The sequence below is a fragment of the Marmota flaviventris genome, chromosome 7 (genome assembly GCF_047511675.1).
Source record: "Marmota flaviventris isolate mMarFla1 chromosome 7, mMarFla1.hap1, whole genome shotgun sequence".
NCBI classification, from domain to species: Eukaryota; Metazoa; Chordata; class Mammalia; order Rodentia; family Sciuridae; genus Marmota; species Marmota flaviventris.
Genome location: NC_092504.1, coordinates 5380841 through 5399137, shown reverse-complemented (window position 1 = coordinate 5399137; position 18297 = coordinate 5380841). Strand labels below are relative to the sequence as shown.

General features: G+C 56.7%; 1 protein-coding gene across 1 annotated transcript in view; it reads right to left on the bottom strand.

Annotated features, from left to right (window-relative positions):
* The window catches only part of C7H4orf50 (chromosome 7 C4orf50 homolog), a 52561-nt gene that overhangs the window by 13847 nt on the left and 20417 nt on the right, over positions 1–18297 (bottom strand). Inside the window, exons 5-10 of the mRNA XM_034636020.2 lie at positions 14722–14833; positions 13592–13698; positions 10569–12935; positions 4592–4735; positions 2471–2527; positions 1059–1241 (exon numbers count right to left, since the gene is read on the bottom strand). Of these exons, the coding sequence (XP_034491911.2) occupies positions 1059–1241; positions 2471–2527; positions 4592–4735; positions 10569–12935; positions 13592–13698; positions 14722–14833 (2970 nt within the window). The remainder of the gene's footprint in view (positions 1–1058; positions 1242–2470; positions 2528–4591; positions 4736–10568; positions 12936–13591; positions 13699–14721; positions 14834–18297) is intronic.

Here is an 18297-nt window from a genome sequence, read left to right as displayed (position 1 = left end):
GCCAGGGGGCACCTCCCACTGTGGACTGCAAGAGCTGTGCTTTGTCCTCGCACCATCAGGAGCAGAACTAGACTGGTGGGGGCGTAGCTGGCTTGTCCCCAGGAACGGGGCTGCATGTGTGTGCGTGGGAAGACCTGGCTGAGCACCCATGGGCACCCAAGATGCTGCTGTTCAGCGCCAGGCAGAGCCCAGAAAGGGCCTCCTCTGGACCTGGACCAGTGAGAACTGGTGCCCCTCACCCCGTGGCCTGTGGTGAGACTCCTGAACTGACGGCCTCAGTCTCCTCTTCTGCTGACCCTCAGGACAGGAGACCCTCATCATCTGTCTCACTAGCTCATCACTCAACAAAAACCCCGAGCAGCTTCTCGGTGCCAGGCACTAAAGAGACAGAGTGCTACAGAGTGTCTCTGTCCCAGCCAAGAGGTGCCAAGGAACTCCTCAGGCAACATGGGGACAATCCCCTACATGTGCCACGTCACACAAGTCACATGCAAGGAGGACAGAGAGGCGGTGTGGCTAATTGTAGTCCTGAAGATTCAGGGCCACTGCCTGGGCAAGGACACACGGGATGTCCTTGAAGGACAGATGGAGGCTGCTGATGGACCATGTCTCCTGCAGGAGGTGGCAGGGCCAAGGCCCAGAGTCACGGTGTATAGCAGTCACATGGGTGGCATGACATCATGATTGGGACTGAGCTATGATCCCTCTTTGGGTCCATCCCGTGCACTGTGCCATGGACACTTTCAGGGTAAAGGATTGCCAGGTGCACCTGCCCACCATCCCGGAGCCCAGGCACTGGCCCAGGGGAACAGCCAGGTGGAGTTGGAGGGAGGCAGAGGATGGGGCTGGCAGGGCTGGACAGGGATGGGCAGGGCTGGACGGGGCTGGGCAGGGCTAGATGGGGCTGGGCAGGGCTGGACGGGGCTGGGCAGGGCTGGACAGGGCTGGATGGGCTGGATGGGCTGGCAGGGCTGGATGGGGTTGGGCAGGGCTGGATGGGGCTGGGCAGGGCTGGACAGGGCTGGCAGGGCTGGACGGAGCTGTCTGTGGGAATGTACCTCTGGGAGTCCAGGGCTCAGGAAGGCAGCAGCATACTCGGACAGTGCCACGTCGTGGACCATGTTCTGGGCCATCTCAGAGAGCAGGAGGTCGACGGGCCCGTGTCTGCCCAGCTCCTGCAGTAGCCGGGTGATGAGGTGGTTCCTCCGTAGGCACTTGTGGACCAGGGAAGCCAGCTTGGCCTGACAGAAGAGGAATGTGGGTGCAGAGCTCCCGCAGGGCTGCACGGCAGGGCTGGGGGACCTGGGCGGGCGGCTCCCTGCTTCCCACACCCAGCTCTGCCTCAGCCCAGGGAAGCAGCCCCCCCGCATGCTTCTTCCACCCAGCAGCCCGGCCCCAGGGCTCCCTGCTGCCCTCCGATGGGTCCAGGGTGAAGAGCATGGACCTGGGCCCTATCGCTGAGGCCAGGCTCCCTTCCACACCTGGATGTGCCCCTCTGTGCCACGGGGCTGTCCAGGGCACCAGGAGACCTGCAGACACAGCCTCCACAGGGTGCTCGTTTGTTAAGCACAAGGGACCAGGGTCCTCGTTTAAACCAGTGGCATGTGACAAATGATAAACCCAGAGGCGGGGTGGCAGCCCTGTGCTTTTGAGCTTGACAGTTGACTTTCCACGAGTTCTCAGCAGGAATCACTGAGGTTTCTGTTTCACAGATGCACAGGTGAAGCTCAGATGGGATGGGGACTCTGGGAGGGACGTGACTTAGGGACTGTGCGGCCTGCACTTCTGATTGAACAGTTGAGGAAACAGAGGCCCAAAGGGCAGAGGGCTGTGGGGTTCCTGGTGTCACCATGTTCTGCTGACGCCCAGGCTCCTCCCTGTCCACCCGCCCAGAGACCAGAGGGAAGAACAGACCCTCCCACCCTTCCCGATCCAGGCCCAGATGGGAGGTGTCACCCTAGCCAGCTTCCAGGCCCCCAGCAGAGAACACGGAAGCCCGCAGGCCACAGACCCATTCTTAGGAATTTGTCCCAGAGGCTCACGTCAGGATGGGTGGGGACGCTCCAAGGAAAATGCAAGTCAGTGTTCTTGTGGGACATCGAGAGAGGCAGGGGGAAGGGAGAGACAGACACACCGAGCACCAGCCAGGACTGAACGGCAAAGCCACCAGCAGGGCACTTTGAACTGAGGCCCTGGAGCACTCTCCACTGCCAAGGCCTGGAGGGTAGGTCACAGTGCGTGGCACCTTCAGGATCATGCCACCAGGCAGGACCCAAGCATGTGGGTCACTTGGCTGATGAAGGTGGCTGATCTCAGGCGTGGGAGGAAATATGTGGAACGCTAGCTCCAAACAGAGACGTGGGGGATTTTCTCTCCTTCCCCCTTCAGTCTGGCATCTGTGTGCCGGGGGATGGGAAATGCAAAGGCGGTTTGAAGGAGGCAGGTGGCGCTGACGTCAAGGTCCCCTCACCTTCAGCGGGGCCACAGCCACGTTGGCCTCATGCTGCTTTCTCTGGAGCTCTTCCAGCTGCGAAGGAAGCATTCTTGGTCACATCATGCCCCGCTGCTGGCCATCCCCGGCCTCCCCAGGCAGTGGGCTCGGCTTGACCCCTGCCTCCTCGCCCCCTTTCCTTGCATGAGGACTCGGCCAGGAACGGGGCCTTTTCCATCCCCACTGAGCGGGACGGAGGCTGTGGCCCTGCAGAAGGCACTCTGCCAGGCCGCGTCTCAGTGGCCAGCTCTGAGGCTGCTTCCGTGGGGAAGGACGCCTGGTCCCGAGCCCCTCACAGAGCCCAGAGACTTCCAGCCTGGTGGCACCACTCAGCCACTCACTGACACCCCCTGCCAGTCCCTCTGCCTCAGTTTTTTCACCAACTGGGGGGATGTCACTGTCCACTCAGGGTGAGGCCTGCAGCAAGGACACTGTGGATTGAATGACAGAAAGACTGAGAGTCAACCTGGCCTCAGTGGGCACCCGGTGGATGACAGTTCTCTTCATCATGCCTGGGGGCTAACGGTGGACACAGTTGCTCTGAAGCGGCTCCTAGAGAGGGGAGTCAGGACCCTCTCTCAAATTTGGTCTGGCCCGTGGTGCTTGGCTCCCATAACAGCAGAAGTGACACCCAGCCTGGCCTTCAAGAGGACTGGAGTGTCCACTTTCAACCCTTTTCAGAGTAAGACACAAGACAGGCCCAAAACAGAGGGCAGAGGGTCTGGGTGTGCTGCCCCTGAGCCACCCTGCAGAGGTGCCAGGCACATGTGCATGGGGCCACCTTGGACCCTCCAGCCTAGTCCAGCGTCCAGTGAGTGACCACCGAGTAACCCCCACTTGTGCCCAGCCGAGTCCCATCTGAAATCCTGCCCCATTAGATGTGAGGCTGTGGCTATGCCTGAGCGCTTTCCAATAGTGAAAACCCAAATAGCTACATTAGAGGTCCCCAACCTCTTCTGGCCTAAGATACTCCTTCAGCCTCCCATGCCCACATGCATCAGAACGTGTGTGTACGTGTGCGTGTGTGTGTGCTTACAGAATTACACTATGCAAAATACACTGCATCGTGTTTGTCGTTTGATGGAAAACCCTGGTGCGAGTTCCACAGGAACACGTGCAAACCGACCTCATCCCTTTCAAACATGAGTATTCTTCCACCATGAGGCAGAAACAAACCACTTCTTTGTTTATGGGAATTTTTCTGCTTCCATTTCTTTGCTTAATAAACAAGCCTTCATGGATATTTCTATAAGCCTGTTTGGGGATACCTTTTGGAATATATGCAAAATTTCAGCTTCAAGCAGTCTGTCTCATATTCAAAAGGCACTTAATGATATTTGCAGGATTCCGTGAGACCTTCTCCCCACCTTGGTTTAGGAAATGGCATGAGTGTGTTGCTTTGGAATGAGTATGTGGACGTTTGCAATTAAAAAGTGAGAAGATGAGCTGTAGATGAGGAGAAACTGCCTTTCAAATCACATATCCAATTGTTCCTCAGTTCTAGTGTTTTATGGACTCCTTAGGATTTTCTATGTGAAAGACTGTGCACAATTATTATGTATCCATTCATATTAATTAAAATTTGAGATAATCTCAGAATTGCATACAATTGTAGGACATGATGGAGAGATCCCTTGTGTGTTTTGTCTAGTTTCCTCCTCAGGAACATTTTGTAAGACTGCAGTGTAATGTCCAATGAGGGACTGCGTCGATGCCACCCCTGACCTTACTTGGGCTCCTGTGGTTTCACATGAGCATGTGCTCGGTCAATGCAATTTCACCCCATGGAGGCTGCATGTGGCCACCACACCCTGATCCTGGTAGCTGCGACAGCGCAGGAATCCTCTCCAGGCCTTTCAGGACACACCCACCCCGTTCCCGAAGAGCAAGGGCTTGACCTTTCTTTATGTAAACTTTAAGGCTGTGTAAAAACCATATATGTGTGCATTTAAAATTTTTATTTATCAGAGGCTACTGGTTGGAGGAATGACAGTCCCCTTCTTTTCCTTCCTTACACCAACATATATTTAAATATCTAATAGACATTACCAAGCCCTGGGAGCAGAGTGCTCCCCACGAAGAGGTGTTGGCCCCGCCTACCTTGCCCTTGAGCTCCTCCTGCCGCTCCCAGTGCGCCCACCCCTGGTCTCTGAGCTGGCACTTCAGGGTCTGCATCTGGTGACGGAGCCGCCGGACACACAGCCTGGGGTCCTCCTCGGAGGCCTTGGCCTCTGCATCCTGGAGCTACGGAAGGCACAGATCTGGATGGACTTAGGTTCTCGGGTACCCATTCCCCCCGCTTTATGTGGTCTACCTATATTTTCCTCACAGAAAGACTAAAAAGAACTTAGAAAATAAGGGAACAAAGATCACCCCGAATCCCACCAGCCAGCCGAATGGTGGGTACCGGCCCCGCCTCCTCCCTGCCTTGCCACTGTCCCTCCTGTCCACGGGCGAGTGCAAGGCTCACACTGGGGTCCCGAGGAGTGTCGGGAGGGTCCAGGGAACCCCAGAACAACAACCAAGAACATTATTCTCAAAAACATGCCACGTGCAGTTTGTTGAGCCACAGTCTGCTTTAATAGTGGTCCCTGGCCGCTGTCCTCAAAGAGAGTCCCATGGATGGAATTTCACGTCCAAGTCAAATCATCAGACACTGAATCCGTTCAAGCTTCATGTCTTCATATAAAACAGAAAATGCTGACTTCCCATGAGCGCAGCCTTAGGCCATTACAAAACTGCCGCTCACCCTTCTTGGACGTAGCATGAGGGCCACGCTTTCCCCTGGCTGCAAAGGACCTGTGGGAGGACACGGCCCTGTAGGAAGTGGGCTAAACAAGGGACACCCCCCATATGGTCCTGGATTCTAAGTCCCGATTATTAGAATAACGTACACCCACGTTCAGACTCGGGTTTATATGTGTTCACACGCACCCACAGATTTTCCTTCACGAAAGCTAATAAGCAACACGTATCCTCGACTTTTCTCCCTTAACTCCAGGCCCGAGTTCCCCTGTGGCCAAATGCTGCTGAAAATGCTGTTGTCAGGATGTGGGTGGCCTTCTGTGGCCATGCTGGGCACTGGGGTTATTCTAACATTGAACAGGCCTCTGGAGTCTTCCCTAGGACCATAGGAGGGGAGCTTCCAGGTCGAAGGGTGGGGCATCAGTAAGCTCAGGGTACAGCAGGGTGGCTCAGGAAGGAGCAGCATGGCTAGCAGCAGCCAGCAGCAAGAAACGCCCTTCCCTGGCCCGGAGCAGTCCACCTGGACCTAGAGCAGTCGCGTGGGAGGCTTAAGGCCCACGAAGCTCTGTCTTCCACCATTCCTGACCCAGTGGGAGCGGGTGGAAGGGAATCCCGAGCTCTTCTGTTGGGCAACGAGAGAGGAGAGGGGAGAAGGGCCAGCAGGCAGTCCACTGTGGGTCCATGGCTGACGGGCCTCTCCATGTGAACTGGGACCACAGGAGCAGAATGTGATGTTGTTTTTTAATTAACAGAAATTCACGCTGCGTGGGCCTGAGATTCACAGGCTGGGCCCTGTCAAGAACAGATGGGTGCTCCGAATGCTTCCATCCAATTCAGCTCCAAGACTTCAAAACAACTTGGCCTTTTGGGAAGTTGGTGTCTCACTGTTGCCTCCCCCCTCTGGCAGTGACTTGGACAAGGGCTTTGTCCCCACAGGTCCTAGGAAAGTGTGCACAGCAACCTCTCAAGAGAATGAGGGTCAGGGCCTGGCTGCAGGTCACCCAGCTTGCTCTATAGGCAGACATGTGAGCTACGCTCTGACTGAGCACTGAACTTGCCTTGGGGACAGTGGTGACATGTTTCCCTCAAGGAACTCTGGCAGGTGGGAAGACTGATACAGACACAAGCAATTAACACCGTGTGGTAAAGGGCAACTGGAGGCTTCAGAAGCCTGCAGGAGGCTGAGCACCAAGGTCCATGGTAGGGCAATGCCTGTGCCCCAGTCCCACAGTGTCAAAGCTCCCACTGGGACTGGCTGCAAGCCACCCAGACGACACAGTGAACACACAGAGAGAGAGGTGAGCACGAGTCAGCTCCAACACCCTCTTCCCCTAGCCCAGGCTGAGGGCTGCCCCCCAAAACGAGTCCTAAGGGTGGGCAGCAGTTGCTAGGAGGAAGCTGGGGTGCAGAGAGGGCAGGTGAGGGATGCAGAGAATCCAGGCCGATGGCCCCTGGGAGTGCAGTGGGCAGAGCTGAATCTTGTAGAGCCTAGGGCCAGGGCACTGCTCACGTGAGCGGCTGGCTTTCGCACCTAGTGTGATAGTAGCCTCAGGAGGGTCTTGGGCCCAAGAGGGGCATGGCCAGGCTTGAGACTAAGGGTGACAGAAAGGGGACTTTCTTCACCCCTTCCTCTGTCCGACCCCAGTCCCACGGATTCTACTTAGTTACTGACCTAGGTTCTCAGCTGCTACGCCTCTTGTCTACAGAGCCCAGACTCCTTCTGCCCGCTGCTTCCCCATAGCCCACTGTCCCCTCTCCTCGCAGCAGTCACTTTTCATGCCTTCGGTCCTGTATTTCTCCTGCTCAAAATCCCACTGTATTCAGAATGGTCAGCGGGAGCCTAGCAGCCTCCTGGGATCCTTCTCGGGACAGTTTCTCCAACTTCGCCTCCTCCCAGCCTCGGCTGCTCCACAGTTGCCCAGTCGCACCAGCCCCCTCCTGTTCAGCAAGCCTGGCTCCCCACTGCCGCAGAGCCTGGCCCCTGCCTGGCATCCCCTCCCCACCGTTTCTTCCCAACCTTGGAAGCTGTGGCTCCATAGTCGCCTCCTTAGATCCCAGTCCGCCCCAGGTCAGAACAGCTGGTATCGGAAAACTACGGGATCGGGGAGAACACATAAAACTAGTTCTGCGCCTACACCGGAGGGTAGCCAAGCAGGACCACAGATCTCGAGAAAAAGGAATACAATAGGACAAGTTCCCTCCAAGTTCCCTGGGTCTCTCTCTGAAATGTTTTCAAACATTTATTAAGGAAAAGAACACCCTGATGAGAGTGGTAGCACTTCTGGGTCGGGGACAAGGGACTGAGCTCAGGGATGCTGAGACAGCTGGGGATTGTGGGACAAACAGAGAAGAAACCCAGACACTGTCCTAGAAATGCCCCTCAGGGCCTCGGCTGAATCACAGCCTGTGTGGTTTCAAGACTGAGAACCTTGCAGGGGACAGCTGCTGGGAGGCCTGCTGCGCAAGAGAGCTCCGAGGTCACATGCCACCAAGATGATGGCAGCACTCTGGCCAAAGCAAGGTGAACAGCTTCAGTGAAGGCTCTGAACACTGAGCTGAAGCCACTGAAAGGCCCGACCTAGAGAGAAGGCCACACCCTGGGAGTCATAGCAAGCCCTGGGGCTGCCAGAGACCTGCTGGGGAGTAAGACGACCTGCTGATCAGTCAACAACCTGTCAAACGTCCAGTGGCCAGCCAGAACAGAACCCGTTCGCCCTCTCTAGAGGATAATGGTCATCAGCAATCTCCACAACCCCCCAAAGTCAAGCAAAAAAGTTCTTTCGATTACTAGACAGGTAAAGAAGCAGGTAAATGTTCACCAAGAAGTAAAACTACCAATAGAAGCAGGCAAAGAGATGGTTTAGATACTGGAGTTAGCACATAAGAAAGACCTGAAAAATAACTATGATCTCACTTTTTCATATGAAAAGGTGAACAAAATGAATAAAAACATGGAGCGTGTCAATAGACAACCAGAATCTTTAAAAAAAAAAAAAAGAATAAAATGGATTCTCTAGGCCTGTGAAATACAATCACTGAAATTAGGACCTCATTGGGTGGATTAACAAAACCTGACACAGTAGAACATAGGATTGGCAAACTAGAGGATGAGTCAATAGAAATGCAACCTGAAGCACAAGGAGGAAAAAAATAACCGTTTTCAAAAGATGTGATATTCAGACAAAAACCCTAGATATCTAGGAGGAAAGAGAAAAATAAAGCAGAATGAAATATTTGAAGAAATAACAAGCAAGAATTTTTCAAGTCTGATAAAAGACATGAATATTCAACTTCAAAAATCTCAGAAAAACCCAGGATCAACACAAATACCCCCTCACCCAAACACGTCCAGTCAAGCTGCCCACAAAACAAACCCACAGACAAAAAGGAAATGTGAAAAGTAGCCAGAAAGGAAGCAACACACGTCTTTCAGAGTGAAAATGGTCACTGTAACAGATCCCTGGACAGGAACTCGGGAGGCAGGAGACAGTGGAACGAGACTTTTAAGGTTACAAAGGAAGGGAGAAGGCGGGCCGCCTACAACCCCGTGTTTTAAATTGGGTGGTGAAAAAGATTGCTTTCATAAAAAGAATTATGAAGAGTCAATCACCAGGAAGCCCTCAGCATGCTCTTAAGGCAGAAGGAAACCAGACCCGGGCGAGGAAGAGTGAGAAACAGCACAGCCAGAAAGACAGGAGGGCAACCCGATCCGTGACCACTAACAGCTGCGAGGGGACAGGTGTGCCACACACGGGAGTGGGACCCAAATAAAGGTTCTGCATAATCCGAGATGTGGCGAAAATACAAATTTAAGAAATATTTAGGTAATCAACAGATACATTTGGAATTTCTTGGGTGATCACTAAAAGAATGAACTAGAATGCATGATACCACAAGCTACTGAGAGGAAAGGGAATGATCAATAATGATTTAAAAAGAGACTAACACCAAAAGCAAAGTCCTGAAAGAAAGAATAAAAGGAAACAGAGTAGATAAGACAAATAGAAAAAATAGCAAATAGATTTTAAACATCACCATATGGCGGTGAAAAACAACATAACTGAAGGAAGGAATGCACAAACACACACTCGGACTTGGAGATCTTGAAATGCATCTTGGTAAGTGACAAAGAGAACAGACCACACACTAGTGAAGATGAGAAGATGTAGTCATCCCAGCCTAGTTAGTACCACTAACTAGTACTCGCCAGTTGCAGGGTATTCATTGCTTATGAGGGCATGTGGGATATTCAGCAAAATAGACCATACCCTGTCCATAAAACAAGTTAAATAAGTTTCAAAAAAAGTAAAGTAATATCGTACATGCTTTCTGATAACCATGAAGTAAAACTAGAACTCAGTAACAAAAATAAAGCCAATAACTCCCCCAGAAACCTGGAAATCAAGTCACATGTTTCTGAATAAACCCTGGGTCAAAGAGATCACAATAGATATTAGAAGCTACAGTACTTTGAACTGAACAGACACCGAGTCAAAATCAGTGGGATGGGGGCTGGGGTTGTGGCTCAGCGTTAGAGGGCTCGCCTAGCACATGCGAGGCCCTGGGTTCGATCCTCAGCACCGCATAAAAGTAAATAAATAAATAAAGGCATGTGTCCAACTACACCTGAAAAATAAATATTTTTTAAAAAAAAATCAGTAGGATGTTTAGAAAAAATTAGGTCTTTAAATGCATAGATTACAAAAAATAAAAAAGAGTTGAAAAATCAATGATCTGAGCTTTCTACACAAGAAGCAAGAAAAAGAAGAGCAAATTAAACAAAGAAAAGGAAGATGTAAGAAAAAGCCAGCGAAGTAAAACACAAGCAAACCATAAAGAAAATCAGTAAAACCAGAAGTTGGTTTTCTGAAACGGGATAAATGGTAGGTGGGGGGAGAGGGGAGGGGCAGGAGGGAGAAGGAGACGGGAGAAGGAGGAAGGGTGCCCGAGAGTGGAAAGGAGAGACTGAGCGAGAAGGCCGAGTGGACACGGGCTCAGCACTGAGGGTCCCACAGGCAGGACCAGCACACGGGGGCATGGGGGGATCCTTCCTGGGCGTCCTGTGGGGGAGCTCCTCGGGGCCCATGGAGGGCAGGCTGAAGTCTTACCGTAGGACACACGGAGATCTGGAGCCAGCCTCCTGGGCAGGTCCCAGCTCCACCCTCACCTGCTGTGTGACCTTGGGCAAGAGCCTTCACTTCTCTGTGCCTGTGTTTAGTCACCTGTTGGGGGCTGGTGATGGCACCTCCCCCCAGGGATGCTGGAGGAATACCTGGGTCTGCAGGGGGCCCTGGAGCCAGCCAGCACCAGGGAGGCCAGCAGGTCCACTTACCTGGGGGCCGCTGCATGAGGTCCTCAGAGCGTGCCCTTGGTGGGAACACCATGGCCTTTTCTCCTCTCCCTCCAAACATGCTGCTCCTCCTCCTGCTCCGCCCCTTCCTCGCAGGACACGGGGGACGTCAGCATTTCTCCTGACCAGTGATGGAGCAGTAGAACCAGCGCCACATCCGGGATCCTGCAGGTCTGAGGCAGGGCCTGTCTGCCCTCCAGGGACGCCCACTGCCTCCTCCAAGGGTGGCCCGCAGGGGCTTGTGACCTGCTGCCCCGAGAGGGGAGTCACCTGCACCCCTCTGTCCATGGTGCACACCTTGTCCACCGCCGCCTTGGTGCTTTCCTGGGGTTGCTGACGGCCTCCCAACGAGCGTGCCCTGTCCCCCCCGGTCTGCAAGGCCACTTCCTGCTCCAGGGCTCGGACCCTGCGTAGAAGGCGCTCGTTCTCCCCCTGGGAGGCCCGGACCCTGCCTTCCACCCCCAGCCCCACACCCCTTACCAGCTCTTTATAGCTGACCCCAAGCTGCGAAATCGGTGCCTTGAGCTCCCTGCTTTCCAGGGCGACGTGCTCCCCGGGGCCGCGGGATTCCCTGGCGCTCTGGGACATGGCCCTCCGGAGTTGGCCCAGATCCCTTTTCAGTTTGTCGTTTTCCTCCTCGAGCTCCGAGATCTTGCCGTAACTCTGCACATTGCACTCTTCCAGGTCGGAAATGGCCTGCGCGTACTGGCCCAGCTCCCTCCTGTGCTGGGCCAGGTCTCCCTCCAGCGCCCGGTTGGCCTGCTGGAGGCGGCACACCCGGGCTGCGCGTCGCGGGCCCTCTGCCTCGAGATGGCAAGCTTTAGGAGAGCATCCCCCTAGGTCTTCCCGAGGTGCAGCCCTGTCACATAAGACCGGGCTCCTCTCTTTCTTCAGTGAGGAAAGAAGCTGATGCAACGCGGCCCTGGCCCTCTCGAGGGTGTGCCAGAGTGTGGAGAGCGCGTCCCCGTGGAGCTCTGCAGGGTCCAGGCTGGCTTCCTCCTGATCAGGGGACGTCCCTGCAACAGCTCTGCTGGTGTCCCGGGCCACAGTCTGTTCGAGGCTGGTGGCCTCTCCACTCTCCTCACCTCTGCTCTGCCTCCTTTGAGCAAAGCTCCAGTTCTCTCCCACCACGAGGGCCACCTCCTGCTGGTGACCCCGGCTGCCAAGTTTCAGGGTGTTCAGTTGCTGGAAACAGGCCTCCACGTCCCGCTCAAGTGCATCTATTTGGAGAGAATATCTATCCTGTCCTTTGTTCAGAGCCCAAGGGGGACCAGTGTCTTCACCTGGAACAGCCAGTCTGGGAGACTGCGGCAAGCCACACCCTGCCACCGAGGGAAGTGTCTCCTTGCCCTGGCACTGCCTGAAGTCCAGCTCCCGGGGCACAGGCCCATTCCCCAGACTGGAGGCTTCTCCACGGAGCCCCTTCTCCTCCTCCTCTTCTTGTCCCCCAGCCCCAGGGCTTCCCTCTGGGGAACGCAGAGCACTTCCACACCCCGGTCGGCTGTCCTGCTTGCCTGGAACCCGCCTCTCGAGGGCTCTGCTCCTCCCTGCAGGGAGCTGACCACCAGCTGGCCGTGAAGCGCTAGTCCCGTGAGCCTCTTCCTCTGCTGACAGTCCTCCCAGGAGGCCCCGGCCACAGCCTCCCACCTTCTGCCTCCTGCTCAGGGGTTCAGGCTCCTCTGTGGAGTCCTCCCCCTGCAAAGGAGGCGCTGGACGCTCCTGCCAGAGCCAAGGGCAGTAGGCAGTGGCCTGTGTCTCCAAAGTCACACTCTGGTCCCCCACGCCCCCTGGAGAGCAGACCCCACTCCCCACACTCGGGTCCTCACAGCTCTCCTGACCTGGCTGGCATTTGCCACCAAGCTCTCCCTCGATCCTGCCCGAGGTCCTCGCCTCCCCGTGCCCAGCTCCCCCTGCTGGGGTCCCTCCTCCCCTGTTCCAAGTGTCTTTTCTGCAGCTGGACCCTTCCATGGGACATGGGGGATCTGAAGTGCATGGAGACCCCTGGCGCGGGGAGGCGTCGGGACTCCTTGTCTGGTGACAACACCAGCTGGGATGTGCCGCAGCACTGGGGGCAGGGGTGGACCTGGTGTCCAGCAGGTCTTGGAGCTCCTCTGGGGGAGCTTCCTGGGACAGCAGTGGCAGCAGGAGCCCAGGGGCCCCAGCCAGCCCCCGGAGCGGAAGCGTGGATGTCTGCACCTGGAGAAAGGGCTCCTGGGCTTGGGCGGCTCTAAGGCCCTCTGAAACCCAGGCCAGGTCCAGGGCGATGAGCGACCCGTCCATGTGCTGCGCTGGGGAAGAACCACACACCAGGAGAAGAGTCTGTCCATCCAGGCTGGGCTCCGCCAGAGGCTGTGGATGGAAAGAGCCATCAGCGTGGAGCCGACCTCACCTGACGGTCTCGGTGCCACCTCCCCCGCCACACATGCTCTGGCTCTTCTCCACATGGCCAGAAGGACACCAGGGCCCTCGAGCTGGCCGCCGCAGGGAGAGCAGTCCTCTCCTGCCCAGGACCTGGGACGAATGTCTTAGCCCGAGGCTTCTCTAAGGTAATGATGTTGCCCAGGCCACGGGGAAGGGGGGGATCAGATAGGGGACTCCAGCCAGGGAGTCAGAGGTGGCCTGACTGAGATGGGCAGTGACTGGCCACGGCCTCAGGGCAGGTGGGTCCTGACCCCAAGGGCCGGGTGGGGCGGGCCGTGGCAGAGGAGACTGGGGCTCTGGCTGGGCACTGGGGCTGGCGGCCCTGGGAGTCAGGCCTCCTCGGCTCTTTCCCAGGTGCTGGGGGACGGGGTTCCATGAGGTCCCTCTGTGTGGCCACGGGCCCAGGTCCACATGGGGCTCCCCTTCCTCCCATTCCCCAGCCAGGTCCCAGGACAAGGCAGTCCATCCCCTCAGGTCTCCCTCTCGACGTCTCCAGAACGTTCCTCCACATGCAGAGCTTCCTCACCCCCTCAGCTGCCGCAGGTGGCCACCCTGCGGGGCACACGCCAAGCCTCAGGCCTCACCTGTTCACGGGCAGACCCTGTGCGGCCCTCTGACAGCTCGCCCGCGCTCTCGGGGCCTGGCCCAGCTCCAGCGCAGATGCAGGTGCCGGGTCCCTCCAAGGGCTGGCCTGGGAGCAACACGGCCCGGGTTGGAAAGACCCCTAGCAGCTTCCCCTGCTTGTCCCCAGCCACCACACCACCCGCTGCCAGGAGAAGACAGAGCTCCTCCCCAGGGCTGGAGCACATGATGGCTCCTGGGGTGGCCTGGTGATCCCCACCCCCTCTGTCAAGGGAGGAGGCTGAGGCTCAGAGAGGCCAGATGACCAGCAGCAGCTGAGCAGAGGAAACCGGCTCCAGGCCACACACCCCGGCCCAGGGCCACAGATGCAGCACTCACGCCCTGGGCGGAGCCCCAGCCTCCAACCCTGGCGTCCTCGTCTGTCAAGCGGGCCATAGCTATGGCCTGCCTAGCCCTGCACGGCCGTCACGAGGACAGAGGGACAAACATAGGCGGGCCAGCTGGGACCTGGGTTCACTTGGCAGCTCTGTGTCCTGGGCCAAGGAGGTGGCACCCCCCCACCGTGGAGGGAGCAGGCGACGCCCCCTGAGCTGCACTTGGCCCTGAGGGAGGCTCTGATTGAACTGTGAACCCGGCCTAGTGGCAGGGAACCTAGAAGTCACGCCTGGGCCTGTCGTAAGACGCAAGGCTCTCTTGAGGGACAGATTAGGGACAGGGTTCCAAGGTAGCAGCTGCCAGCCCAGCCAGGTGTAAGCCTCAGTCCTCACACCTGACCTGCCACCTATGGGGACAGGCAGCAGCTCCTGGTCACCACAGGGCTTGTGTGAAGACAAGGCCCTGCAGCCACCCTGCTGACGTGATGGGGCCCCTGGCTGCCACCCTTCCAGGGTTGAGGGCGTGAGTCTGACTGCCCAGATGTGGCAAAGTCAAAGACGCCTCACAGGCACTGCAGACTCTGGTCCGACCTTCCCAGGCTGTGTGACACTGAGCAAGTGGCACTGCCTCTCTGAGCCTCAGCTCCTGTCAGTAGAGGGGGAGGCCACCCACCCCTACATCTGCACACTGAGGGGCTGACCCTGTGCTGGGGGTTGTTCAGGCGCCCCCACCTCCACGCACCGCAGCACCCACAAACCTGCGAAGGCCTGACGTCCCTGGGCACCGTCGAGCCGGCCGTGGCTGCAGGGACCCAGCGCCCCCTCCCTGGGCTGGCATGGCGAGGCATCCTGAGCGCGGCCCAGGCCACCCTGGAGGAAGGCAAAGGATTTAGGGACAGCAGGTGCCCTGGCGGGAGGGTGCCCTGATCCGCTCTGCAGACCCGGGCGCCAGGCCCACCAGGCCCCGCTGCTCCAGTTGGCACCTGGGCTCCTTTCCATAGATAACAGGGGCGGCATCTGTCCTCAGAGGAGTCTGTCTGTCCAGGCAAGATGCCTCTGGGCTCCATGAAGGGACCCAAGTGTCCCAGCCCTCCTTCCTCTGCGGTTCTGGCCATGTCCCACCGAGGGAGGCCCAGAGGTTCTGCACGATCCTGCTCTTCAACTGTCAAGTTACGAGGCCAAGCAGGTCCCAGGACCACCCAGGGACACTGGTCTGGACCTCCCTCAGCCCGCACGCGGCAGGTGCAGGCAGAACACACAGGAAGGCGGGCAGCCGGGACCTGCTAGTGCACGGTCAAGTCCGCAGTGGGTAGGTTCTGACAGGCGCCAGGTGCTGCTCAAAGCCAGGGGGAAACAGAAGGGATCAAATGCCCTGTCCCCTCCTCACCTGTCCCCAGATGGGAACACCTGCCTTAGAGGGCCCCTGCAAGGTCCTCTCGCTGTCCTTCGGCTTCCCTCCTCGTTTCTCACAGCCACCAGGGAGACCCGCTGGGCGCCCCCTGCCCTGCAAGCCTACAGAATCCACCCTGTGCTGACGGAGAGCGCAGGAGGTCCCCAGGGCTGTCACGGCTGTCCTGGTCACCCGTGTCCTGTGGGTCCCCTGACCTCTGCACCCTGGCCCTTCTCAGAGCAGCCTCCTGGCCTGCCCAGTGGGTCCTCAATCTCCCCTGGTTTGCGGCTCTGCTGGCAGGGCCGGCCTGCCGCCTGCTGGGCAAACCTGCCCTGTCCCCGCTCAGTCCTGCCTTTCCGCCCCACCCGGCTTCTGAGCCCGGGACTGACAAGGACACTGGGTCTCCAGCCCACTGGTCTCCTCCCCTGCACTGCGAAAAGCCCCTTTGTGGCCTCCTGCCCACCCCGCGCCAGCCCACCTGTGCTCTAGCAGAGGCTGAGGGTCAGAGGTCAGGGCTGGGGCCGAGTGGGACCCAGGGGCCCTGGCAGGCCTGCCACTCTGAATCCTGCCCCTCCTCTGCAAACTGGCTTTGTGACGGGTCTCCCGTGTCACATGAAACAGCAGTAAATAAGGGACTCGGTGGGAAGGGGCTCAGCCTCTCCTAAACTTCCAGCCAGACCCTCAATGAGGCTTCCTCTAGCCTCCCTTCCCTCCCCAAACTGAAGCCCCCATGATCCTCCTCATGGCCTCTCCCTCGCTTCAGCCTGTGACGCTTATTCTTCTGGGTCACAGGATGCTCAGGCCCTTGTCTGCTAAAAACCCAGGGACCTTGACCCTGGCCACATCGTGGCATGTCCCGAGGACTCTCAGCAGAACCAGCTGGAATCTCGATCCCAACTGTGGAAACCAGTACCGGGAGCTGGACCGGGGGCACCAGCCTGTGTCCCAACGGGTGGGCCTGCAATTGTCCCTCACCGTCTGTCTCATTTTTTAATATTTAATTTTTAGTCGTAGGTGGACACAATACCTTTATTTATCTTTACGCTGAGGATGGAGCCCAGGGCCTCGCGCTCCACCGCTGAGCCCCAGCCCCAGCCCATCCCCCACTGTCTCTATCCACTGGGCTCCCACTTGTCTTAAATGCTCTTATGCAAACCTTAAGGCCATCATTAAAGAGAGAGAATGCAGGAAAGAAAGTGGATGAGAAGCAGGAGAGAGAGAAGGGGCGGGGTGGAGAGAGGAAGAGACAGACTCCAAGTGAGAAGGAGGAGGAGAGGGGCTGAAGGGAAGGAGGGAGTCAGAGATCACAGGTCCCATCTCAAGAAGGTGGACATGGGGACCGTTGTGCTCACGGCCAGTCCTGCTTGGATTGTGCTACAATACCAGGTGGCTCCAGTTCAATCCAACAAATGCTCACTGATCACCAGCTACCAGGCAGGCCATGTTTTAGAGCTGGGGACACAGCAGGGATAAATGCACACATATCCCTCCCTTGGGGGATCATCCAGAGGGTCAGAAGAGTGCATACTGAAGTTATCCACTGTCTAGCTTACCCCTTTCATTTCATAAATGATGAAGTCAACACACAGAGAGGGAGAGCAACTTGTCCAAAATCACACAGCAAGTCAATGGGAGAGAGAGCAGAGCTTGCCCCTGGACTTTCCTCTCCTGCACTGCACTGATCAGCCTGTCAGCCTTCCTGCTTTCAACACAGAGGAAACACTTGTCTGTAACTTTATCTTATTTTATCCTTAATATGAAATTTTTTGAAAGATAAGCAAAAAGAAGAAACCAAGGAATACAAAGATATCTGGACACAAACATTCATGTGTTGGAAGGCACCCTTCCAGACGCTAGGTGGAGACATTCCCTATGCACAGACAGCTTAAAATTCTATTTATTCAAAATATAATTTTTGGTTTTCTGCATTTTTCATCAAAAGTCCCAGAAGGATCGTTTCTCCCCGAGTTCCGGGGTGTGGTCCTGGGTGGCTTCCCTGAGACTCTGCTGTCCGGACTGCCTGGCATTACCCAGCAGCTCCGTCTAGGCTGTCCCCAGTTTTTGCCACCTATAAACAGCGCTGGGAAGGACATCGCCATAGCCGCTCCTCACGCCCTCTGCACCCCCTTTGCAGACAGGCTTGTGAGTTGGGAGCGCGAGCCTCGGGCACAGGTGTGGAGTGCTCCTTGATTGACAGCCTTCCCAAGAGGCTCTGCCCATCTGTGCCCGCAGTGGCTCACGCCCTGTGCAGCAGCAGGTGCCTTTAACATTTGGCAAAAGCATAAAAGAAAATGGAGTCTCAAGGTTTTGCTTATTTGCATTTATTTTTAAAACAGTAACAATTCTCGTGAGCTCACTGTCCATTACCCCCTTTCATGTGGTTTACAAAGGGTGGCTTCGCTGTCTGTCTCGCACTGTTGGCGCTGCCTCTTGGAGCCCTTGCCTGCTGCTCCAGTGAGTGGCCGACGCCTCCTGCCCAGGTGCAAGTGGCTGCCTGCCATTCCCAAACTGTGAAAAGACGGGTGTGGCGGCTGCCACCAGGGGTCGCTCTACACACAGCGCAGAGGCGGAGAGACAGGAGGGAGCACCAGGAGCGCAGGGACCAGGTGGGCTCTCACCTCCAGGATGACAGCGGACAACTGGGCATTTTAAACAGGCTGATTTTGCATCTCTGCAGAGCCTCTCTGTGACCCTTGGGCCTGCACTGCCCCCGGCCATCCTCGGCTGCAGCAGCCTGGCCACACAAATGCTCACGCTGGCGTGTGCATCTGCCGCTCCATGTTTTTTTGAAGAGCAGGTCCCTGATCAGCTCAGCTCCCAGCCCCCGTGCCTGGCACTGTGCTGGGACATGCCCGTGTTCCCAGGAAAAGCCCCAACAGCCCCTCCAGCGTCACTTGCTTTTAGCTGACTTAAAAGTTGCTAATCTGAGAGGTCACACAGTGGA